At 45.7% G+C, this 27,247-nt stretch overlaps 1 protein-coding gene across 4 annotated transcripts in view; it reads left to right on the top strand.

Annotated features, from left to right (window-relative positions):
• The window catches only part of PHACTR4 (phosphatase and actin regulator 4), a 175,805-nt gene that overhangs the window by 80,364 nt on the left and 68,194 nt on the right, over nucleotides 1–27,247 (top strand). For all 4 annotated transcript variants that reach the window (XM_077295654.1, XM_077295655.1, XM_077295656.1 and 1 more), the window contains one exon: nucleotides 2,870–2,938. In XM_077295654.1, coding sequence (XP_077151769.1) covers nucleotides 2,870–2,938 — 69 coding nt within the window. The remainder of the gene's footprint in view (nucleotides 1–2,869; nucleotides 2,939–27,247) is intronic.

The raw sequence follows: 27,247 nt of genomic DNA, 5'->3' as shown, positions 1-27,247 counted from the left end.
AAATGGGGCTGTTCAAAGCCATTTTCTTTGTATCAGAGCAGATCTCAGTGGTCAGCCCAAAGCAATCAGGAAGGTGGTCCCTATACTAAAGATAGGAAATAACTTCAAATCTTGGCGCAAGCCCTATTACAATTCTGAATCCTGTTTTCTTGGAGCTCTGTGATGTTCTTCTGTTATTTATCCTATAAAGAAATGTTAACAGCTGGTTGTCGATGTATTCCTATAAGGCGGTGTGTTACTGTGCACTGATTGGGCAGGGTTTAGACTGTGTAGACACCACTTCTCAGCTGGTAACACTCCATTGTCGCAACTTTCTAGGAGGAGTGGCAGAATTATGAAAAAAATGCTCTGGAATTATTTAATGTCATGTTCCAAAAAACAGTGAAAATACTTTACAGAATAGACTAGTAATATTCACAATGCTATGATTCTACAGAGGAACTGTTGGGTATAGAGTACCAGTTCTGTAATATAAATTTGTCGTCAAAGAGAATCTGTCACTCAATTAAAATGAAGTAATGTAAGGCTATGTTCACACTTTGCGGGTTTTGCCGCGGATCCGCAGCGGATTTGACACTGCGGATCCGCAGCAGTTTTCCATGCAGGGTACAGTACAATGTTACCCTATGGAAAACAAAACCCGCTGTGCACATGCTGCGGATTTCCGCGGAAAAAGCCGCGCGGCTTTTCTGCGGAAAAAAAGAAGGAGCATGTCACTTCTTGGTGCAGAATCGCAGCGATTCTGCACCCTTAGAAATGCATTGATCCGCTAACTTCCCGCATGGGGCTGTGCCCACGTTGCGGGAAGTTAAGCGGATAATGTGCCGATGGTACCCGGGGTGGAGGAGAGGAGACTCTCCTCCAGGCCCTGGGAACCATATTTTGGTGTAAAAAAAAAGAATTAAAATAAAAAATGATGCTATACTCACCTCTCAGCACTGCCCGCGGCGTCCGGTCTCAGTTGCTGTGCTAGCAGGACCTGTGGTGACGTCGCGGTCACATGACCGTGATGACGCCGCGGTCACATGACCGTGACGTCACGAAGGTCCTTGTCGGCACAGCCGCTTGCAGCGCCGAGGAGATCGCGACGTCAGAGGGTGAGTATAGCCAATTTTTATTATTTTTTACATTACTATTGATGCTGCATATTGCTGCATATGCAGCATCAATAGTACAGGAGTAATCCCGCAGCGGAAACCGTGGAACAAACCGCGATAAATTTGCAGGGATAACCGCAGCAGTTTTGCCCTGCAGATTTATCAATTCCGCTGCGGGATTAACCCGCAGAGCAGGCCGCAAAGTGTGAACGTGGCCTAACTGTGATGTTGTTTTTTCCCCATAAATCAATAGTACACGTAAAAGTAACTTTGTAATATATTTAGAGAGATCTGCTTCTTTTTTCTAGAGGACTGGTCATTCATTCTCAACTTGCAGGTAAAATCTGTATTCAGTGAAGACAGACTTTCCATTTACTGATATGGATAGAAATTCACTGCACACTTTTATGAAGATGCAAGTAGCATTATTTATTTGACATGCAGTATTTCAGACATATACACAGACATGAAAAGGTGCAGAAGAAATGCGACATAAAAATGGTTTAAAGTTTTGTTTCATCTGGCAAGACGCACATGAAGGCGCTGGTGCGCCCATATACAAACTGGACCAAGAGACATTATAAATAAGGCCTAGGAATGGTAAAAACCTTAAACCATTTTTATGTCGCATTCTTGTTCACCTTTTCATGTCTGTGCAAATGTCTGAAACACTGCACATCAGATACGTTGCTTGCATCTTTAAAAGGGTGTGTGGTGAATTTCTGTCAATATGATTTGGGGATTGCATATCCCATTCCACCAGCACCTCGCACAACTTTACTGCGTGCACGCCAATCTTCCTTCCTTTCCGATCCGCGAGACAGGAGATGGCAGTTGCTGCTAATAAGATTCTGTGTATATGGGAGGTGGATGGAGGAGTGAGTATCTCTTCTTATAACACCTCATCTGCTACCTCTACAAAGAATCTTCACAGTAGCAATGCCATCTCAATAAAGGGAAGGTCTGCCTTCTACTGATTTTACCCGTAAATTGAGACATTTGAGAATGATCAGTCCTGAAGGAGAAAGAAGCAAATTCCTCTGCCAAGATATATTAGAGTTGCTTATTTTTACGTGTTCTATTGATATAGGAAATGAAATTGAAAACAACGGTTACACTTTAAATACCTTGTGAATATCCATGAGCTCCCCTGATTCTGCCGTTCTCTTCTTTTTTTTGTACTGCTGTCACTCTATTGCAGAGATATTTTCATTTGATGCATTTTGGAGCACAGTATGTGAAATCTCTGCAGCTTAAGTGTTTGTCTTTTAGTGTTCTTCGGGGTGTGCTGTCCAATTTTTCCTTTCCAGATGCTGCCAATGAAAGCTAATCAGTGTCTAGCTGCCAAGCTGTGATTGTCCGTAACGGGATTGGGGAAAGTTCATCAGAGAAAACTGAAGAAATGCCAGTTGGTTTGCCAGCTGAGATTTGACATATTGTCCTCCAAAGGCAACAAATGTAAATATCTCTGCAATTGAGCGACGCAGCACAAAAAGGAAAAAAAAAACTGTGGAGTCGTGAGAGCTCAAGGATTTCTAAGTCATTTAACAAATTTTTAATTTTTGTTTTATTTTATAAACGAACAGGTCCTCTCTAGTTTAAAGCTTTTAAAGATTCTTGTAGTTTGCCGTGCTTTTTTGGGGAGGGTAAATGTTTGAGTTTAGCGACGTACTGTATATCATTGTTCTTCAGAAGGAGCAGTTTTGAGCTTTGTGAATCTGTGTATGGAATCAAATTGCATTGTTCACTGACATTTTTTTTCCCACCTCCAGAAGCGCAAAAGAGCAGCTCTGCAGAGATCACCTGCCCCCCTCGCGCCCCTTTAATGGAAGACAGGAGCGGTAAGTTATAGTGATAGTAAGTAGAGCATATTTGATAACTGTGTTACAGACAGCTTGGCTATATTTCTAGTAAAGAGCTTGAGCTCTATTCACACCTCTCCATTTGTGTCATTTTCCCATTTGGGATAAAAATAACCTCTGAAACAAATGTTATAGCAGACCCTATTGTCTTTACTGTATTGCCCTAACAGTCATTCGCAATTAACAGTTAAACTTTGAGTGCAATTTTTAATTACATTGAACATGACTAGTGATGGGCGAACCTCAACAGTACAGTTGGGAGTCCTGATCAGACACCTAGTGTCCGTGCACAGACCCGGGACAGTCTTCTCACAGAAGTCCGTGTTGGGGTATGTGCACACGTAGAAAGGTGCTCTGCGGATTTCTCCGCAGCGGATTTGAGAAATCCGCAGGTAAAAGGCACTGCGTTTTACCTGCGGATTTACCGCGGTTTTTCTGCGGATTTTGTGCGGATTCCACCTGCGGTTTTACACCTGCGGATTCCTATTATGTAGCAGGTGTAAACCGCAGCGGAGTCCGCACAAAGAGTTGACATGCTGCAAAATGTAACCCGCAGCGTTTCCGTGCATTTTTCTCCGCAGCATGGGCACTGCGGATTGCGGTTTCCATAGGTTTACATTGTACTGTAAATGCATGGAAAGCTGCTGCGGACCCGCAGCAAAATCCGCAACGTGTGCACATAGCCTTACTGTTTGGGTTCGGCAGCCCAAATAAAGCTTGTAAAAAGGCTGCAGCGTAGCCAGTTAACAAGCTTTTCCGATGTGAGCACTTCTGGCCCCATCACAGCCAAGTATTGGCATGGCTGTGATTGGCCGGTGCAGTATGTTACAAACATTAAAAAAAAAAAAAATTAAAGGATGAGGGGTCCCTTCTATTTTTGATAACAGGTGCAGGTAAAGCAGACAGCTGCAGCCCTCAGCTGTCTGCTTTATCTTGCCTGATTATCAAAAATAGAGGAGCCCACTAAGCCCTTTTTTAAAATGTATCTAAATAATGAAGAAAAAAAAAACGACGTGAGGTTCCTCATGTTTTTGATAGCCAGCCAAGGTACAGCATATAGCTGATGGGGGCTAGTATTCTAAGGCTGGGAAGGTCAATTAATATTTGGCCCTACCCAGCCTAGAAAATGGCAACCTGCAGCCCTTCCAAGAAAAGGCGCATCCATTAGATGCGCCAATTCTAGCAAGCTGGGTATTATTTGGGGTTTTATGTCAGCTGTGCATTGTCCGCTGACATCTAGCCCGGGGGTTAGTAATGGAGAGGCCTCTGTGAGACACCCCCATTACTATTCCCCTAAGTCTAAAGCAACACACACACGTCCTTTAATTGTAAAAAAAAAAAAAAACACTCCTGTCCCTCTTTTATCCATTTATTACCTTTAAAAAAAACAAAATAATCCAAAGTGGTCTGCCTTAAATCTATCCCATGACAATCCTTGACTGTGCTACATCCAGCTACTGTGATCACCACTGACATCAGTAAGTTATTGCAGTTCGCAGCTTATGAATTGCGGTAACGTTACTGACGTCACCGCTTGTTGCAGCAGCTGGATTCATATGCTACTGACATTATGTGCCAGATGAGTGCTAAGCACTGCATCCGGATGTCAGGGATCGACGTGGGATGAATTTACCACAGACCCCATTTGAATTATTTTATTTTTTAAAGCTAGTAAATGGGTAAAAGAGGGGAATTGTGAGTGTGTGTGTATATTGCTTTTGACTAAGGGGTTAGTAGTGGGGTGTGTCTGACACGTCTCCATTACTAACTCCTGAGCTTCATGTCAGTAGACCTTACACTACTTACATCAACCCCAAAATTCTTACCCCGCTTGACAACTCACCAAGGCAAGCGTGAAGAGCCGACGCTGAGCGCCAGCATTGGCACATCTAATGGATGCGCCATTTCTGAGGCATCTGAGGGTTGCTATTATTCTGGGAGGGGGCCAGTATCCATGGCCCCTTCTCAGCCTGTTATTATCAGCCTGTAGCTGTCTGCTTAGCCTTTGCTGGTTATTAAAAATAGGGTGGACCCTACATAATTTACTATTTTTTTTTTCTTGAGTGGGGGGCAGTAAAGGCTATTCGGACAGCTGATATTAATAGCCTGGGAAGCTTTATGGATATTGGCCTCTAACCAGAATAATGACACCAGCCCCCAGTGGTCTGCTTTCCCTCAGCTGGGTATTAAAAATAAAGGGGACCCCACGACTTTTATTTCTTTATTAGCTAAATACTTGTACAGTAAGCTACATATACACTGCATGAATTATGTATTTCACTTAAATATTTCTACTATGCAAAAGAGCTGGCTGGTGAGTACTCTCATTAGTCACTTGCTCTCACTGCTATCAGTGGGAGGAGGCGATGCTGATGTAAGTAGTAGTCATCAGCTGATGCCTGACCTGCAGTAATCTTTTTACCACCGGTCACAGCTGTTGGCTCACATGCTGTACTCTGTGTGACAGCGTGGGAACCCGCAGCTGTCTGCGATACCCAGCGGCTGTCACGGGCGTTGACTTCGGAGCCAGTGTTTCTTATGCTGTCATACAGAGGACAGCGTGGGAACCACTGGATATTCGGTCCCCCCATTTACTTTAATCTGGTCCAGAATCAAGTTTGAGTACCGTTCTGGTAGCCGAACCAAACTGTTTATAAAGTTCAGCTGAATCTGATGGACCTGGACCTCCACGTTCCTAGTCATGATGCTAATTATCGATAACTTCAAGTGTAGGTAATGTAGGCTGGCTGCCTTATCGGTATTATTGCACCTGTTTATTTGCCATCTTTATGTGGGTCCGCTGCACCTTGGTTAGTGCAGTTATTTGGAGGCCTTGGACAGGTAAGCATTTCTGCCTCTGTACTGGTGGCTTATGGAGTAAAAACCCACATAATTACACGCAGAAAAAAAGGTGTTCAGGAAGCTCAATGGGTAAAATCAATGGCTTTTTAAGCATTGCACACCACAAACTTCTTTTGTAGAGGTCAAGTATCTAGAATCTGCTACAGCCTATTTAGTCACTGTTTACTTCCTTTTGGAGGTCTTATAAGGATCTATTTTCACATTTTTACCAAGACGTGTCAAAGAATTTAAAAATAATTACTAGTGATGAGCGAGCGTGCTCGCCACTGCTTGATACTCGTTTGAGCTTCTCGTTACTTGAGTATTACAGGTGCTTGACTCCTCGCCCCGCATGATTGGCGACTGTTAGACAGCCAATGAACATGTGGGGATTGCCCGCTATGCAAGGTATTGCCATAGCCATGTTGTCTACTGGCATTATTGTGATATGGTGGCCACATCGTATTATAGAAGACTCGGTGACCCTATGTTCGGCACTGTGTATTCAGGAAGCAGTTAAGGGACAGTTGCCATAGGAGGGAGAGCGTAGTTTAGAACAGAGTTTAATAATACTGCAATTACAATGCTTGTATACTGCTCCTGCAGCATTAAAAGTACAGTCCTTGTCATGGCTAAATATTTTTTTTCCTCTGTGATTATTGTGATTGGAGGTATTTGTGTCCCGTCTGTACACCTTGGATTGCACCTAGGGATTGGTCACTTTGCACAACCCTATGAATTATTATTTACTATATGCTAAATGTATGTTTTAGTCACTATTTTCTAATTTCAATAAATTATAAACCTTTTTATATTAATTTGGGCTAATTTTGACTCATTTTTCTCCCATTTTAAGAATTTGTGATTGAGTCGCCATATTCTAATGATTTATCTGACGTCTGTTTCTATCAAAGCTAATATATGTTGTGAAATTCTTCTATTAGCTTAGTTTTTGCCTTTTAATAATTACATTTCTATCTATTTGTTTTGTGGTTTTTGTGTGCAGAATAAATTTTTGTTAACACATTCTATTTTGCTAACAGCAGTCATTAACTCGGGCGAAGCCGGGTAGTACAGCTAGTATCATATAAATTGACTGTCAATGGCTCTCTAGTCTGCCCATAGGTAACCTGTTCTGGCTCAGAGGGGGCTTCTGGAGCAGGATACCCTCCTGAATGACATGGCATGCAAACAAAGACGGTTTGATACAAGGATTACCCACAGCTGGGGTTTACCTGTGTTTAATGCACCGATATACATATTCTGTCTACTTTTAATAATGTGAACTAGGAGACACCCTTTACTGTTTATAGATATTTGATTAAAATTGGTAGATCTGCCCACATTGTTGGAGTCTATCCAAGATGATTTTGTAGATAATAGGTATTGCGGTGTGTGAATTGAATACCCATGTACCCCCACTTATGTGCCCCCTAACCTAACACGTTTCTTTTCCGAAGTGGTGGCAGCTAACTGCAGTGTATAAGAACAGTACTAGGTTGCATTGTCGCTGCAGACAAATTGCACTAAATTGCGCAAGAGAAACCCAAAGCCAGGGAAATAAGCAACTCCATAATTAATAGTAAATAAGGAGGAAAAGGGAGTTTCATGGTTAAAAAAGTTATAATTTTATTAGCTACATACAAGTATTACAAAAATACAAAAGAGACGGTAAAGTGCACAAGGACAGAAACAGAGGACCACTGGTGCCTATCAACCAAAGAACCTGTGCTATAAGCAGGTAAGATACAGCTCAATTGAGTAAACAGTTACAGCCTAATATCAAATTGTGGCATGCAAAATATTAGCTTAGAACAGCGCTTACCAATGTAAGTGAGGAGTTGAAGGCACCAGGCTGGATCCAATAAACCCCAACCCTCGTTTTTCTTTTTATTTCATGCTTTCTCAAGGGGATGTACATATCAATCAATGTCAAGGACCTTTATATCTCATTGGTGGCCAGTCAGATGACCGATCACATGTTACGCGTTGGCCAATGAAAGCGGCTCCCTTGGCTGCAGGCTTCAGACATCACCACGTAGGGGGGGGGGGGGGGCTGGGGGGCGCACAGTTCAAATAACTCGGACATGCGCAGGGGGCACCAGTGACACCGCACCGACACAGGAGAAGGTCGGTCATGCAGCGCGTATGCACACCGCTGCGACGGTGTACCAGATCGCCAGCATGTAAGAATATATAGAGGGTAATTAACGGACAATCATGGGTAGCACCTAGGATCATATTAAAGGCATACATATGAACCAAGATGTATACCAAAGATATAAGGAATGACAACAGACAGTTACAATCAATTTAAATCCGACGTCATTCCTGAAGATGCAGGTTCAGTCCGATGGTAATGGATGCGAGGACATACAGGTCAATGCCAATGTGGAAAAATAATAAAAACTAGAAAAATGATAAACGCAAAAAATGATACACTTTAAAATATAATATAAAAAAGGTAAAAGAAGGAATTCAGATTAGGTCTGGGGGAGGATAGTGAAACAAGAAGGGCAAGCAGAGATCAAAAGTACATTATATACTTATGTTGTAGATCATAAAAATGAGGAGAAACTAAGGAATTTAGGCTTCTGGGTGTCAGTGATAAGTCGCACAATCCAGTTTCACGTTGTCCTAGGAGTTGTTTTTTTTTTTATAATTACCACCCCTAATCCCCATATGGAGACTCTCAATCCCCCTGACCAAAAGAGACTCGGCATCACAGTTATGGTGAACTTTGAAATGACGTGGGATCATCTTCAAGTTAGAGGGATTGGGCACTGCAAACGTTCCGAACATTTTATTCAGACTCCCATGACAGCACCACGAGAGAGGGGTCTGCCCTTCAGGAACAGGAAACCTACAGATACAAAAGGGTGGCACCTCTCCCACGCATCAGTTGGTTTCCTGTTCCTGTGGGACTGGATCCTACAGAGGAAGAATCTAAATGGATCCCAGGCTGCCCGAATCAGGTAGCGGGGGGGGGGGGGGTCTCCTACCTCGTATGGTGCGGAGTTCCTTGCTCGGCTGCACGGCGGTGGCGTTCGAAGCAGGGAGCGGAGTCCAGAGGATGTCCGTCTCCGTACAAACCAGCGCCGGGTAAATATCCCCCTGAGGCCTTCTGCTCCAGCAGTGCATTGGCTGGGCCCGACGGTGATGCGTGCATGGCCTGTGGCATGACGGTGGGCGCTGTCTGGGGATCTGGTGGCGCCGCAGGCGGCCCGGATGTCCTGTGCTGCTTCTGGATGCATTGGGAGCGTCGATGGGCCGCTGTGATGTCGGAGGCGGAGTCGGCGTGCGCTTCTGGGTCACCGGCGCTACCGCGCATACGCGGGAATCCAATATGGCAGCGCCCACCGGGACAGAACACCGGGCACACACTCGTCCCACTGGCCTGTCGGCTGCACCTGTGGGGGCACAGAGCCAATCGGTAGGGAGGGCGAGGCATATCTGCTGACCGGAAAAAGGGATATAAGCAGGCTCCGGGAAAGGACCCATGCTTCTGGCCTCATTATCCGTACGTAATGGAGAGTGATCGAGAGCAGCAGCCTGCTGGAGGAAGTGCGACAGAAGCCTAAGGATAAAGAGCGTGACAGATGGAGTGACCAGTCGTAAGAGCTCCTCCAGACGGGTCTGGAGCATTGACTGTGAAAAATCCCCCTCATATTCCGTTACCTATTCGCTGCAGGCACTGGTAAGTGATCTACGTGAATGTAAACTCAGTGATGCAGTTCCCCCTTATATTTTTATTTTAGGGGAAGAAGTGCGCTGGTAAGGCAAAACACAGGGAATGCGCCCTCTGTGGAAGCTCCTTACCAGATTCGTGCCCGAAAAAGTTGTGTACCCCCTGTATCCAGCAGACTTGAGGTCTCAGGAAGGGGAAGGGGTGGAGCGGCATTAGGTCTAGATAGGCTATATTGCTTTTACTATCCTCCCTCAGGTAGCAGAAGAATCACTTAATGTTACTGCAAGCTTGAAAGATATAGTCAGGGCAGAAATAAGGGAATCCTTGAAGTCCCTGTCTCAAATGGAAAGCTCAAAATACAGGGCCCCTTTGGACTCAGATTCTTCGGCAGAAGGGGAGAATGATGAGGGTTCCTCTGATTCAATTCCCTCGTCCTCTTTGTCGGAGGAAGACTCTGCTCGCTTCTGTCTGCTCCTAGACCTGGTAGATAAATTGGTGAAAACGGTCAGGGGAATGATGGGCATAGCGTAACCCAAACCGCAGCTATCCATGCAGGATGTCATGTTCAGAGGGCTGGAACAAAGGAAGCAAAGGTCTTTCCCGTAAAACAAAAAGATTCAGGAGCTAATTTGCCAGGAATGGAAAAAGCCAGAGCAGAGGGGCTCTTTACCACCAGCTCTTAAGATACCCCTTCAAGGATCCGGCTGTCAACACCTGGGACAAAGCCCCTAAGTTAGACATTGCAGTGGCCAAGGCATCAAAAAGAGCCTCACTACCTTTTGAAGACATGGGAACCCTTAAAGATCCCCTAGACAGAAGGCAGATACCTTCCTTAAGGGAAACCTGGGAGATGGCGGCCGGTTCCCTAAAACCATCGATAGCAGCAACTTGTATGGCCAGATCCATGATGGTCTGGCTGGACCAATTGGAGTCTCAGTTTAAGGAAGGGATGCATTTCTGGGTGCCCTGCCAGTGATTCAGGAGGCGCATCTTTCCTATCGGATGCCTCAGTTGACTGTTAGAATGGCGGCCAGAGCAGCAGGACTTTCCAATGCGTCCCACAGAGCCTTGTGGTTAAAATGCTGGCCGGGGGACATCCAAACAAGGTCAAAACTCTGTGCTATCCTGTGCAAAGGGGAATATATTTGGTCCAGTCCTGGATGAGTTGCTGGATAAGGCAGGGGATGAGAAAAAAAAGTTCCCTAATTTATCAATCATGTCCTAACGACGCTCTTTCAATAGAAACAAGTTTGGTCAGGGAAGAAGACCCATATTATCGCCCACTAGAGACTGTTTCAAATGGGAAGATAAACGAAGGAGAGAGACGGGTTTTAGGTTCAGGCGTTCTTCAAGTAACCGGAAGAAACCTACCCAATGACTAGCAATTCCCGTGGGGGGAGATTGTCGGCCTTCCTTCCAGCATGGTTAGAGATCACAAATAGTCACAGGGTGAGGAGCATGATAGCCAACGGACTCAAGCTTGAGTTTAGTTATATCCCGCGAGATAACTTTAAGTTAACTCCCCTGCGCACTTCCCCTCTTGAACAGTCGGCATTCGAAGCTGAGGTTTTGAATTTATGCCTTAAAAATGTCCTAGTGGATGTTCCGGAGTCCGAGAGAGGTAGAGGTTTCTACTCTCCTCTGTTTCTCATTCAGAAACCAGATAAGTCATTTAGAACCATTATTAATCTTTGGTCCCTTAATGAGTTTCTGGTCAGCCAAACCATTAAGATGGAGTCTTATCAGTTCAACATTAAAGATGTTATTTGAAAACTGTTTCATGGCAGTTGTGGATTTGAGAGATGCGTACTATCATGTGCCTATCCATACAGATTTCCAGAGATTCCTGAGGGTGGCGGTTTCCATGGGAGGGGTAGTCCGCCATTTTTAGGGCGCTTCCCTTCGGTCTATCAGCTGCCCCTTGGGTATTCACTAAAGTAGTTGCCGAAGTCATGTCTCATCTGCGGGAGCCGAATATTCTTATTGTCCCCTACTTAGATGACTTCCTGATCGTGGGTAATTCAGTAGATGATTGCCTGTCACTAATAAAGAGCTAGGGCCAGACTGGAGCACTTAGGCTGGATAATAAATTATGAAAAATCCCGACTGCAGCCCTTAAGGGTCCAGAAGTTTCTAGGCCTACTGTTAGATTCTGAGGCCCAACAGTGTCGTCTACCGCCAGACAAGTTAATACACATTCAACAGCAGACATTAAGGGCAATTGATAGACCCTCCATGACCCTCAGACAGGCCATGTCCCTATTAGGGTCCCTGACGTCATGTATCCCAGCCATCAGGTGGGCTCAGTTTCACACTAGAACCCTACAGAAGTATGTCCTAGTTAATGATAGAGCTTTGGGGGGTCCCTGCAGAGCCAAATATTGTTGAGCCCTTCAACCCTTACGTCTCTTAAGTTGTCCTTGCCCAGACACCACCTAACTTCAGGAGTTCCTTGGGTAACACACACAACCCATGTAATAACCACGGATGCTAGCCCCTCGGGGTTGGGGGCCCATATGTGTGACATTGTGCTCCAGGGACAATGGTACTCCCAGGTGGGAGCCTCGTCCAACCAGAGAGAGTTGTTAGCGATAGAATTATCTGTTAAAAAAAACTCCTCGTATACCTACAGGGTCACCATATCGGGATTCTTTCGGACAACCAGGTGGCGGTGGCCTATGTCAACCACCAAGGTGGAACACGTTCCGAGGCTCTGATGCAAGTAACAGAACGCCTATTTCAAACAGCCAAAAGACATTTTCAGTCTTTGACAGCGCTTCATATCAGAGGAAAAGTCAACATAAAAGCAGACTCTAAGCCGCAGTATTCTAAGGCAGGGAGAGTGGTCTCTGAACGTGGACATCTTCAACCAGATTGTCTGCAAATGGGGTCAGCCGGAGGTAGACCTCTTTGCCAACAGAGAAAACAGGAAAGTAAGAAAATTCTGTTCCTGAATCCCAGGGAAAATCCTCTGGTAGTGGACGCCTTCATAGCAAAATGGGACTTCTCCCTGGCCTACGCGTTCCCGCCATTAGCCCTGTTACCCCTGGTAGTGAGGAAGATCAGGGAAGACCGAGAGAGTCATACTAATTGCCCCATTTTGGCCCAGGAGGATCTGGTTCACATGGCTCAGGACTATGTCGGTATGCAATCCCTGGGTACTTCCAGACCTTCCGGGCCTGCTCTGCCAGGAGCCAATCAACCATCTACAAGCGATGGGGCTTCATTTGACGTCGTGGAGTTTGAAAGGTCATTGTTGAGGAATAGAGGCTTCTCCCCGAATTTAGTTGACACCCTTCTGAAGAGTAGAAAGCAGATTACAACAAAAATCTACGCTAGAACCCGGAGGCGATTCCTAGCATCTTCTGAATTTAGTCTCGAAGAGGCGGTACCGGTGGGACTGATTCTAGAATTTCTTTAGAAGGTTCTGGAATTAGGTCTTTCCACGAGTACACTAAAAGTGCAGGTCTCAGCCCTGGGTGCCCTGTTTTCCTGTGATATTGCCAATAACTATTGGGTTTCTAGATTTGTTAGAGCAGCTGGTAGGTCTAGACCCATACACAAAAATAAAAGCATGCTATGGGATCTCAACCTGGTCCTTTCAGCTATGACCTGTTTGAACCCCTGGAGTCGGCCTCTATTAAGATGCTATTCCTTAAAACGGCATTTCTGATAGCAATAACATCTGCATGTAGAATAGGGGATATTCAGGCGTTTTCCAGACTTCCCTCTTTATACAGAGTTCTTACATGACAGGGTAGTCCTAACGCCGGACCCAGCCTATTTGCCCAAAGTAGCATCACTTTCACAGATCACAAGAGATAATCCTACTGTCTTTTCTCCCTAACCCTTCTAACCCTAAAGAAGAGAAACGTCATGCGTTAGAAGATGCCTTCTAGAATATATCTCGGCTATAATGCATTATTTTTATCCTTCTTAGGTTCTAGGAAAGGGCTCAGAGTATCAAAATGCACACTAGCCACATGGATCAGGGAGGCTATCTCTCTGGCTTATACATCAGGTGGTGGTCCGGCTCCACGGAATCTCAGGGCGCATTCCACCCGTGCCATGGCATTGTCCTGGGCAGTAATTAGATCTGGAGTATCAATCGACCAGATATGTAAGGCAGCCACATGGTCATCTCCTTCCACCTTTTTTAAACGCTATCGGTTGGACTTGGGGAACTCCTCAGATCTCACCTTCGGGTTAAAGCTACTGCAGGCTGTAGTCCCTCCCTAGGGTAGCTTACATCTTTGTAATTCTCTCGTGGTGCCTTCATGGGAGTCCGAATAAAGTATTAAGTTACTTACCGGTAACAGTATTTTTCGGAGGCCCATGACGGCACCCTTGGTTCCCTCCCTTTCACGTGGGGGCTGCACTTGTTATAAGTTTTCACGTGTGGTGTTAATTAATTTACATTTAAAACGATACGTTTTTGTATATAGCTATGTATATTGTGTATATATATATTTGTTCCATTAACCGTGGTAGTCCTCTCAAGCTCTGAAATACAACTGATGCGTGGGAGAGCTGCCACCCTTTTGTATCTGTAGGTTTCCTGTTCCTGAAGGGTGGATCCCCTCTCTCGTGGTGCTGTCATGGGCCTCCGAAAAATACCGTTACTGGTAAGTAACGTAATACTATTGCGTGCTCTATCCCGGAGCTCCCTTGTTATCAAGCCTAAATATATCTGCGAGCAACCACAAGTAGCTTAGTATATAACATTTAGTAGTACTACAGGTGATATGCTGTCTGATTTGAAATTGTTTCAAACAGTCTGAGGACTCAAAAGTAGAGCTACAGTATGTAGGACATTTGCGCAGGCGAGACAGCGGCCGCATTGGCCCCTAGTGCCAAATGGATAATTGGTGGGACATAATGGCTCCTAACCTACAGGCTACCTAAATTCGGTGATCTACTAGAGGTCATGGAGGGGAAATCGGCCAAAACTGACCCCAGGGAGGGCTCGGTCTTCAATATAGATCAATGTTTTGTCAGGCTGTCTCTTATATTAGTCCATTCATGATTATAAGTTGATATAAATGTTATTTTATCCTCCACTCCACCTCTATTAGTTTTTTTCAGATATGAAAGGTCATTCCACGATGTTTTTCTGGCCCTATCAAAGCCACGTGTAATGCTTCTGCGGCTATAGCCGCGTAATTCAAACCGCGATCTAAGATCAGCGACCTGAACAGAGAACTTCTCCTCAGAGGAGCAAATACGTCTCATCCTTAGGAAATGTCCAACCCTGGATGGCTCTTATGGTGGCAGGATTATCAGCTAAATCAGCACGAATTAAGGTGTTGACAGATGTTGACTTTCTAAAGATGTCAGTCTGGATATGTCAGAGATGGTTGATCTCCAGAGTGACGTCTAAGAATTTAATTTTCTTGAAGTCATATTGATATGTCAGCCTAATATTATAAGGATTTGCATTAAGTTGATTCATGAATAGCTCGAGCTGCTGTGCTGTCCCACCCCACATCAAAAAGATGTCATCAATGTATCTCAGCCAGCACAGCACATGGGCAGCGTCCTGCGCTCCCGCATCGCCGAACAGGAATCTCCCATGACCCCAGGATGAGATTAGCGTACGAGGGCGCACAGGCCGCACCCATTGCCGTGCCACGCTTCTGCTAATAGAACACATCTTTGAAGACAAAAAATTATGGGTAAGGATGAAATACAGCAGCTCAAGAATGAGCTCACACAAAGGGCCGTCCAGGTTGGAGGTCCCCAAGAAGAGGCGGACTGCATCCAGGCCCTGGCGGTGATCAATACATGTGCATAAAGTTTGGATATCAGCGATGACCAGAAGGACATCTTGGTCCACAGAGACACCATCAACCCGAGAAAGGACGTCTGTCGTGTCATGGACATAAGATGGTAAAGTTTAACGTAATAATCAATAAACCTACAGACTGGATCACAAAGTCCCTCTATGCCCGACACGATCGGACGCCCCGGAGAGTTGACGGCGTCTTTGTGGACTTTAGGTAAGAGGTAGAAGGTCGGTATTTTGGGGATTTGACTGTGAATCCCTCCAACACCTTTTTATTAATGATTAGTGATGAGCGAGTGTACTCGTTGCTCGGGTGACCGCCGAGTATTTGACTGCTCGGAGATTTAGTTTTCATCGCGATAGCTGAATGATTTACAGCTACTAGCCTGCTTGATTACATGTGGGGATTCCCTAGCAACCAGGCAACCCCCACATGTACTCAGCCTGGCTAGTAGCTGTAAATCATTCAGCTGCCGCAATGAAAACTAAATCTCCGAGCAGTCATAAATACTCGGAGGTCACCCGAGCGTGATCGGGTAAAACCTGAGCAACGAGAACATTCGCTCATCACTATTAATGATACCATCGTCAAAAGCCCTGATAAGGATCTGCTGCAACTGAGACGCGAAGGAGGTCACTGGATTGTAAGCCAATTTTGTATATGTTTCCACATCTTTTAATTGGCATAAGCCTCTCTTTCATGTTTATCACATGGCCAGATCATAATGTTATTTCCCCCCACCCCCCTATGTCCACTCTTTTGTAAACAACGTCCCTATAAGATTGCAGTTGTTTAATAGCCTCACATTGCTGGTGTGTAAGGTTATCAAATTTTCATCTTGAGGATACTTTTTCCAAATCCTCAGACACCAATTTAGTAAAAATATCAATACCTGGACACAGATACAAAGGGGGAAACCTTGTTGATCTGGGCATGATAGCTGATGGAAACCTACCTTGGTGCGATGTAGACTGTTCACCAAGAAGATCTTCCAAATTTTTCAGTGCCTCCCTCTCAGTCGCAGTTAAGGATTCTTGAATAAATTGATCTTTATGATGTAGTTTTCTCAAAATAAGTTTTCGAGTGAACAGATGCAAATCCTTCAGGGCTATGAAATAATCGAAAGATTTAGTTGGAGAGAAAGTCAGGCCCCTCCCCAATACATTTAATTGGACATCTGAATGGCAATGAGTTGACAAATTGAGTACCTGTAGTCCTCCCTGGGAGCCAAAAACCTGCTGTCTTCTGGTCGGACATTTATTCTTGGTAGTCTGTCAGGTAACAATCTTTTTCAGGGAGGGAGCAGGTGTTAGTCCCCAGATACATTCATTTGATGTGAAGTGAATTCATCATGGGATATATAAGATTTAACAGATGTGGATCTGGATCGTGAGTTGGAGTCATTTCTATATCGTGATCGCGACTGATCCTCAGGACCCCGCCACCTATATACAGTGGGGAAAAGTAGTCCGCTACCAATTGTGCAAGTTCTCCCACTTAAACAGATGAGAGAGGCCTGTAATTGACATCATAGGTAGACCACAACTATGAGAGTCAAAATAGAGAAAACCAATCCAGAAAATCATCTTATCTGATTTGACAAGATTTATTTTTCAAATTATGGTGGAAAATAAGTATTTGGTCATTAACAAAAGTTAATCTCAATATTTTGTTATATATCCTTTGTTGGCAGTGACAGAGGTCAAATGTTTTCTGTAAGTCTTCACAAGTTTGGCACATACTGTTGGTGGTATTTAGTTGGTGGTATTATTGGTGGCAATTTCCTCCATGCAGATCTCCTCTAGAGCAGTTATGTTTTGTGCCATAGGGTTTTCTATGGGATTGAGATCTGGAGACTGGGTAGGCCACTCCAGGACCTTCATATGCTTCTTATGAAGCCACTCCTTCGTTTCCCTGGTGGTGTGCTTGGGATCATTATCATGCTGATAGACCCATCTGTTATGACCCCAATGGCGAGGGTCTCAGAGGAACGTGGAAGTCTGCAGAATACAAAAATCCAGCTCATAGGGCAGTGGTAACTGGGTTGACCATATATCTACTCCTAACGCCAACACTAGAAGTAGCCGGGGATCATTCCTACGTTGATTCTAGATGACACGCGCCAGCCGGAGAATCCAGCCACCCCCAGCAGAGGAAAACAAAGACCTTTCTTGCCTCCAGAGAAGGGGACCCCAAAGCTGGATAGAAGCCCCCCACAAACAATGACGGCGAGGCAAGAGGAAATGACAAACACAGAAATGAACCAGGTTCAGCACAGAGAGGCCCGCCCACTGACAGCAGAACAAAGAAAGGTAACCTATATGGTCAACAAAAACCCTATCAAAATCCACACTGGAAATTCAAGAACCCCCGTACCGTCTAACGGTCCGGGGGGAGAACACCAGCCCCCCTAGAGCTTCCAGCAAAGGTCAGGATATAGTTTTGGATCAAGCTGGACAAAAATATAAAACCAAAACAAATAGCAAAAAGCAAAAGGCAGACTTAGCTGATATAACTGGAACCAGGATCAGTAGACAAGAGCACAGCAGACTAGCTCTGATAACTACGTTGCCAGGCATTGAACTGAAGGTCCAGGGAGCTTAAATAGCAACACCCCTAACTAACGACCCAGGTGCGGATAAAAGGAATGACAGAAAAACCAGAGTCAAAAAACTAGTAACCACTAGAGGGAGCAAAAAGCAAATTCACAACAGTACCCCCCCCTTAGTGAGGGGTCACCGAACCCTCACCACGACCACCAGGGCGATCAGGATGAGCGGCATGAAAGGCACGAACTAAATCGGCCGCATGAACATCAGAGGCGACCACCCAGGAATTATCCTCCTGACCATAGCCCTTCCACTTGACCAGGTACTGAAGCCTCCGCCTGGAGAGGCGAGAATCCAAGATCTTCTCCACCACGTACTCCAACTCGCCCTCAACCAACACCGGAGCAGGAGGCTCAGCAGAAGGAACTACAGGCACAATGTACCGCCGCAACAAGGACCTATGAAATACATTGTGAATAGCAAACGACACAGGAAGATCCAGACGAAAAGATACAGGATTAAGGATTTCCAATATCTTGTAAGGCCCAATAAAACGAGGTTTAAATTTGGGAGAGGAGACCTTCATAGGAACAAAGCGGGAAGAAAGCCATACCAAATCCCCAACGCGTAGTCGGGGACCCACACCGCGGCGGCGGTTGGCAAAGCGCTGAGCCTTCTCCTGTGACAACTTCAAGTTGTCCACCACATGATTCCAGATCTGCTGCAACCTATCCACCACAGAATCCACCCCAGGACAGTCAGAAGGCTCCACATGACCCGAAGAAAAGCGAGGATGGAAACCAGAGTTGCAGAAAAAAGGTGAAACCAAGGTGGCGGAACTAGCCCGATTATTAAGGGCAAACTCAGCCAACGGCAAGAATGTCACCCAATCGTCCTGATCAGCAGAGACAAAACACCTCAAATAAGCCTCCAAAGTCTGATTGGTTCGCTCCGTCTGTCCATTAGTCTGAGGATGGAAAGCAGACGAAAACGACAAATCAATGCCCATCCTACTACAAAAGGATCGCCAGAACCTGGAAACGAACTGGGATCCTCTGTCAGACACAATATTCTCAGGGATGCCGTGCAAACGAACCACGTTCTGGAAAAACACAGGAACCAGATCGGAAGAGGAAGGCAGCTTAGGCAAAGGAACCAAATGGACCATCTTGGAGAAGCGATCACATATCACCCAGATAACGGACATGCCCTGAGATAGCGGAAGATCAGAAATGAAATCCATGGAGATATGTGTCCAAGGTCTCTTCGGGACAGGCAAGGGCAAGAGCAAACCGCTGGCACGAGAACAGCAAGGCTTAGCTCGAGCACAAGTCCCACAGGACTGCACAAATGACCGCACATCCCTTGACAAGGAAGGCCACCAAAAGGACCTGGCCACCAGATCTCTGGTGCCAAAAATTCCCGGGTGACCTGCCAACACCGAGGAATGAACCTCGGAAATGACTCTGCTGGTCCACTTATCCGGGACAAACAGTCTGTCAGGTGGACAAGACTCAGGCCTATCAGCCTGAAATCTCTGCAACACACGTCGCAGATCCGGAGAAATAGCTGACAAGATAACTCCATCTTTAAGAATACCAACAGGATCAGCGACTCCAGGAGCATCAGGCACAAAGCTCCTAGAAAGAGCATCGGCCTTCACATTCTTTGAACCAGGTAAATACGAGACAACAAAATCAAAGCGGGAGAAAAACAATGACCAGCGGGCCTGTCTCGGATTAAGGCGTTTAGCAGACTCGAGATACATCAGATTTTTGTGATCAGTCAAGACCACCACACGATGCTTAGCACCCTCGAGCCAATGACGCCACTCCTCAAATGCCCATTTCATGGCCAACAACTCCCGATTGCCCACATCATAATTTCGCTCGGCAGGCGAAAACTTCCTAGAGAAAAAGGCACAAGGTTTCATAACAGAGCAACCAGGGCCTCTCTGCGACAAAACGGCCCCTGCCCCAATCTCCGAAGCATCCACCTCAACCTGAAAGGGAAGTGAGACGTCAGGCTGGCACAAAACAGGCGCCGAAGTAAACCGGCGTTTCAACTCCTGGAAAGCCTCCACGGCAGCAGGAGCCCAGTTAGCTACATCGGAGCCCTTCTTGGTCATATCCGTCAAAGGTTTCACAACGCTAGAAAAATTAGCGATAAAACGACGGTAGAAGTTAGCGAAGCCCAAGAACTTCTGAAGACTCTTAACTGACGAGGGCTGAGTCCAATCAAGAATAGCTCGGACCTTGACTGGGTCCATCTCCACAGCAGAAGGGGAAAAAATGAACCCCAAAAAGGGAACCTTCTGTACACCAAAGAGACACTTTGAGCCCTTGACAAACAAAGAATTTTCACGCAAAATTTTAAAGACCAACCTGACCTGCTCCACATGCGAATCCCAATTATCAGAAAAAACCAAAATATCATCCAGATAAACAATCAAAAATTTATCCAGATACTTCCGGAAAATGTCATGCATAAAGGACTGAAAAACTGAAGGCGCATTGGAGAGACCAAAAGGCATCACCAAGTACTCAAAATGACCTTCGGGCGTATTGAATGCGGTTTTCCATTCATCACCTTGCTTAATGCGCACAAGGTTGTACGCACCACGAAGGTCTATCTTGGTGAACCACTTGGCACCCTTAATCCGGGCAAACAAGTCAGACAACAGCGGTAAAGGATACTGAAATTTGACAGTGATCTTATTTAAAAGCCGATAATCAATACAAGGTCTCAAAGATCCGTCCTTTTTTGCCACAAAAAAAAATCCCGCACCAAGAGGGGAAGAAGACGGACGAATATGTCCTTTCTCCAGAGACTCCTTGATATATGAACGCATAGCGGTATGTTCAGGTACCGACAGATTAAACAGTCTTCCCTTAGGAAATTTACTGCCTGGGATCAAATCTATAGCACAGTCACAGTCCCTATGAGGAGGCAGTGCACTGGACTCAGACTCACTGAAGACGTCCTGATAATCAGACAAATACTCCGGAACTTCCGAAGGCGTAGAAGAAGCAATAGACACAGGCAGGGAATCCCCATGAATACCACGACAGCCCCAACTTGAGACTGACATAGCCTTCCAGTCCAGGACTGGATTATGGGTCTGTAACCATGGCAGCCCTAAAACAACCAAATCATGCATTTTATGTAAAACCAGGAAACGTATCACCTCGCGGTGTTCAGGAGTCATGCACATGGTAACCTGTGTCCAATACTGCGGTTTATTTGCAGCCAATGGTGTAGCATCAATACCCCTAAGAGGAATAGGATTTTCTAATGGTTCAAGAGTAAAACCACAGCGCTTAGCAAATGAGAGATCCATGAGACTCAGGGCAGCACCTGAATCTACAAACGCCATGACAGGATAAGATGACAGTGAGCAAATCAAAGTTACAGACAGAATAAATTTAGGTTGCAAATTACCAACGGTGACAGGACTAACAACCTTAGCTATACGTTTAGAGCATGCTGAGATAACATGTGTAGAATCACCACAGTAGTAGCACAAGCCATTCCGGCGTCTATGAATTTTCCGCTCATTTCTAGTCAGGATTCTATCACATTGCATTAAATCAGGTGTCTGTTCAGACAACACCATGAGGGAATTTGCGGTTTTTCTATCACATTGCACCGAATTAGGTGTCTGTTCAGACAACACCATGAGGGAATTTGCGGTTTTGCGCTCCCGCAACCGCCGGTCAATTTGAATAGCCAGTGCCATAGTATCATTCAGACCTGTGGGAATGGGAAAACCCACCATAACATTCTTAATGGCTTCAGAAAGGCCATTTCTAAAATTAGCGGCCAGTGCACACTCGTTCCAATGTGTCAGCACGGACCATTTCCGAAATTTTTGGCAATACACTTCAGCCTCGTCCTGCCCCTGAGACATAGCCAGCAAGGCCTTTTCTGCCTGAATCTCAAGATTGGGTTCCTCATAAAGTAAACCGAGCGCCAGAAAAAACGCATCAAGATCAGCCAATGCCGGATCTCCTGGCGCCAGCGAAAAAGCCCAATCCTGAGGGTCGCCCCGTAAGAACGAAATAACAATTTTTACTTGCTGAGCAGAATCTCCAGATGAACAGGGTCTCAGGGACAAAAACAATTTACAATTATTCACGAAATTCCTAAACTTAAACCTGTCTCCGGAAAACAGTTCAGGAATCAGTATTTTAGGTTCTGACCTAGGATTTCTGATAACATAGTCTTGTATGCCCTGCACACGAGTAGCCAGCTGGTCCACACTTGTAATCAAGGTCTGGACATTCATGTCTGCAGCAAGCATAGCCACTCTGAGGTAAAGGGGAAGAAGAAAAAAAAAAAAAAACAAAACTCAGAATCTTCTTTCTTATAATCCCTCTTCTGCAATGCATTAAACATTTAATACTGGCCTGGCAAACTGTTATGACCCCAATGGCGAGGGTCTCAGAGGAACGTGGAAGTCTGCAGAATACAAAAATCCAGCTCATAGGGCAGTGGTAACTGGGTTGACCATATATCTACTCCTAACGCCAACACTAGAAGTAGCCGGGGATCATTCCTACGTTGATTCTAGATGACACGCGCCAGCCGGAGAATCCAGCCACCCCCAGCAGAGGAAAACAAAGACCTTTCTTGCCTCCAGAGAAGGGGACCCCAAAGCTGGATAGAAGCCCCCCACAAACAATGACGGCGAGGCAAGAGGAAATGACAAACACAGAAATGAACCAGGTTCAGCACAGAGAGGCCCGCCCACTGACAGCAGAACAAAGAAAGGTAACCTATATGGTCAACAAAAACCCTATCAAAATCCACACTGGAAATTCAAGAACCCCCGTACCGTCTAACGGTCCGGGGGGAGAACACCAGCCCCCCTAGAGCTTCCAGCAAAGGTCAGGATATAGTTTTGGAACAAGCTGGACAAAAATACAAAACCAAAACAAATAGCAAAAAGCAAAAGGCAGACTTAGCTGATATAACTGGAACCAGGATCAGTAGACAAGAGCACAGCAGACTAGCTCTGATAACTACGTTGCCAGGCATTGAACTGAAGGTCCAGGGAGCTTAAATAGCAACACCCCTAACTAACGACCCAGGTGCGGATAAAAGGAATGACAGAAAAACCAGAGTCAAAAAACTAGTAACCACTAGAGGGAGCAAAAAGCAAATTCACAACACCCATCCACGTTTCATCTTCAATGCCCTTGCTGCTGGAAGAAGGTTTGCACTCAAAATCTCATGATACATGGCCCCATTCATTCTTTCATGTACACGGATCAGTCGCCCTTGTCCCTTTGCAGAGAAACAGCCCCAAAGTATGATGTTGCCACCCCCATGCTTCACAGTAGGTATGGTGTTCTTTGGATGCAACTCGGAAACAAAACTTGTCGTGTTTGGAGAAGACAGAATGCTGAGTTGCATCATCAGACTATATGACATTCTCCCAATACTCTTCTGGATAATCCAAATGCTCTCTAGCAAATTTCAGACAGGCTCGGACATTTACTAGCTTAAGCAGGGGGACACGTCTGGCACTGCAGGATCTGAGTCCCTGGCAGCGTAGTGTTTTACTGATAATATATAATATAATACCTGCGCTCCAAGTCAATATGCACTTGTAAGACACCAATATAAAATTAATTACCTGTTGGATGTATAAAGGGCTATTTAGCGCTGTATGCTGAAGGTGGATCAGATGGGTATATGCTGACTCAAATTAGAGTGAGAGGGAAAAGGGGTAATTAGTATACACACCAACTAGCCAAACGCTATGCAGTAAGTAGGGGATACTGGGGTGAGAATAAATATATGTATGTATAAGCCGTGACGTGCTTTCACAGGCCAATATTAGAGGACTTAAATAACAAAAGTGTAATAAAACTTAATGAGGGATGTGCCTCCTGAATAAAAATGGCAGGACTTTTGGTATTAAAAAGATCGGTACCTGTGTTGGAGGTACACGCTGTTTCCGGAGAAAGTGTCCTTATTAATAGAAGTAATGGGATAATACTTAGCTCCTTTTTCCTTAGCGGTCTGCTTGCAAAAGAGTCCTGAGCGCGCTGTCCCGGCCGGTGATAGGCGCTCGTTTAGTAGAGAATGTAGCTCTCGTAGTGCTTTGCTGTACCCTGATGAAGGAATCCGTTGTTGTTCCGAAACGCGTTTGTTATTGGCTCCTACCACACTCCGTACTGCATACAGGGGCACCACGTGACCGGGCGAGTCACATGACCCGAACGTCACGCAGGTCCTGCAAGCTGCTGCTCAGCACAGCAAAGCACTACAATCGCTACATTCTCTACTGAACGAGCGCCTGTCACCGCCGGGGACAGCGCGCTCAGGACTCTTTTGCAAGCAGACCGCTAAGGAAAAAGGAGCTAAGTATTATCCCATTACTTCTATTAATAAGGACACTTTCTCCGGAAACAGCGTTTACCTCCAACACAGGTACCGATCTTTTTAATACCAAAAGTCCTGACATTTTTATTCAGGAGGCACGTCCCTCTCTAAGTTTTATTACACTTTTGTTATTTAAGTCCTCTAATATTGGCCCATGAAAACACGTCACGGCTTATACATACATATATTTATTCTCACCCCAGTATCCCCTAGTTACTGCATAGCGTTTGGTTAGTTGGTGTGTATACTAATTACCCCTTTTCCCTCTCACTCTAGTTTGAGTCAGGATATACCCATCTGATCCACCTTCAGCATACAGCGCTAAACAGCCCTTTATACATCCAACAGGTAATTAATTTTATATTGGTCTTTTACAAGTGCATATTGACTTGGTGCGCAGGTATTATATTATATATATTTGTAGCTTTATTACTTCCCTATGTGGTTTGGGATTATACTTGCAGCTGACTCTATGCACCTACATTAGTGCCGCTACAAAATATACACGTTTTACTGATAATAGCCTTTGTTACGGTGCTCTGAGCTCTATGTAGGTCATTCACTAGTTCCCCCCTTGTGGTTCTGGGATTTTTGCTCACCGTTCTTGTGATCATTTTGACCCCACAGGGTGAGATCTTGCGTGGAGCCCCAGATCGAGGGAGATTATCAGTGGTCTTGTATGTCTTCCATTTTCTTATTATTGCTCCCACAGTTGATTTCATCGCACCAAGCTGCTTGCCTATTGCAGATTCAGTCTTCCCAGCCTGGAGCAGGGCTACAATTTTGTTTCTGGTGTCCTTCGACAGCTCTTTAGTCTTCACCATAGTGGAGTTTGGAGTGTGACTGTTTGAGGTTGTGGACAGGTGTCTATTATACTGATAACAATTTCAAACAGGTGCCATTACTACAGGTAAAGAGTGGAGGACAGAGGAGTCTCTTAAAAAAGAAGTTACTGGTCTGTGAAAGCCAGAAATCTTGCATGTTTTTAGGTGACCACTTATTTTCTACCATAATTTGAAAATGAAATCTTGCCAAATCAGACAAGGTGACTTTCTTGATTTATTTTCTCAATTTTGACTCTCATAGTTGTGGCCTAACTATGATGTCAATTACAGGAGTCTCTCATCTTTTTAAGTGGGAGAACATGCACAATTTGTGGCTGACTAAATACTTTTTCCCCCAGTGTACATTGGACGTCTGTTTATCATGGTTATCATGTACATCCCTCTTGATTTTATTAGCTTTAGCACTCTGTATATCATTTGCCCATTTTTGGAGTTCAGCGTCTATCTCGTCATTGAACTTTCTAAGGGCATCAGATGTCATATCCCTTTTCAAGATTATCTGGAGAGATTTAATTTCTGCCTCTACCTCATTCAGTGTTGTAGAGTCAATTCCCTTCAAGAGTTCCAAATATCCATTAGAACAGGTCTTAGAGAGCTCTTCCCACTTGGTTTTAAACACCACGTCCTCTATTGGGAAAGAGGGGAACACCTGTATCCTCAAACCTCGAGGAATAAGTCCCCCTGAAAGTATTTTTTCCATTATACATGACTGCACCACGAGAGCGGGGATCCGCCCATCAAGGACAGGAAACCTTCAAGATAAAAGGGGTGGCTCCTCTCTCCACATCAGTTGGTTTCCTGTCCTTGACGGGGAACTCTCAACATGGAAGACTTCTGATGAAGACAGAAGAGGATGCCTGGATCGGGTGGTTTTGGGCAGGCGCTGGTCTGATGCACCCGTCACCAGGTACCGGTAGTCGCCTCGGGGGCCATGTATACCATGCCCCCCCCCCCTGAGCGAAGCATGGCCACAGCCCATGAGGCGAACGCCCGGGTGAAGTTGGGGCCTCTTAGGCCATCCCTGTTGCCAAAAAAAAAAAAAAAACACCTGCCCATTGTCCTCGGAGGTCACAATGGTGCTTCCCTCCCTGTTGACTATAGTGGCCATGCAGCCTGTGAGGCACATCGGTGCCCAGGCTAGGTAAGGCTCCTCGGAGGTATTATGCCATCCCTGTTGAGCACTGCAGATGGTCCCCCCACCCCCCTCCCCTCCTCTCCTTCCTTCCTGGTCGGTACCTGAGACAAGTGGAGAGGTATGGAGCGGTATTTGGCAGCATGGATCTGGGGGTGAGCGTGGCGTGTCAGATGGAGTGGACGCTGCAGGGTTTCCTGCCTGGCCGGCGCCATGTTCCCAGGAGGCGGCTGCGCATGCGCACATCGCCAGGCAGCAGCGCTCGGAACGTTTGTGCAGGGCACTGGGGCAGGAGGACCGGAATCTTCGGTGCGCACCGGAAGTAAGGGCCGGGTGCGCGCCTGGAAGGTGAGTGCACATGGACACTGGAAGGCGACAGAGCAGCGTGCAACGGAAGTAAGTACCGGGTGCTCGCGCAGAACTCAGCGGCGGCACTTGGGGCAGAGGCAGGATCAACCAGGTGAATGGTTAATTAAGTAGCGCGCCCCGGACGTGGTTGCCGGAGGCGCGCTTTGATACCATTGTACAGCGCAGGCGTTGCACTAGCGGCGGCAGATGCAGGATCAACCAGGTGATTGATTGATTGTATTACATGCACCAGAGGTGGTACAGGCACGATCAGCCAGGTAATTAGTTGTTATAGCACACACCAGGGTGCTGAGCAGGATCAACCAGGTGATCCATTAAAAAAAAAAAAGGGGGGGGGGGGGGGAGTGAATCTATTTAAACGAATCAGAAGTGCTGCCCTGTGTCACTAAACCAGGCAGGTTGAAGGTGACTACTCTTGTTACGTGGTGGTGTGTATGATGGAGAGCTTTTCACCAGAGCATTTGATGCCACAGCAAGAGATGCAGGAAAGGCGGTCTCGCTCAAGTGAAAAGAGCCAGACCCGCCATGGCAGCAGCAGAAGCCGCTCGGACAGCGTACGGACGGATCGCCATGCCAAGGAGGGGTCCCTAGTCTCATTGGGAGACACGGAGAAAACCAGCCAACCTCCGGATCTGGTACCCGTACTTTGAAAGCGTCCGAGTGGTGAGTGAACTGCGAGAAAGTC

The sequence above is a fragment of the Ranitomeya variabilis genome, chromosome 3 (genome assembly GCF_051348905.1).
Source record: "Ranitomeya variabilis isolate aRanVar5 chromosome 3, aRanVar5.hap1, whole genome shotgun sequence".
Classification (NCBI taxonomy): domain Eukaryota; kingdom Metazoa; phylum Chordata; class Amphibia; order Anura; family Dendrobatidae; genus Ranitomeya; species Ranitomeya variabilis.
The sequence above is the reverse complement of the archived record's forward strand: the minus strand, read 5'-3'. Positions and strand labels throughout refer to the sequence as shown.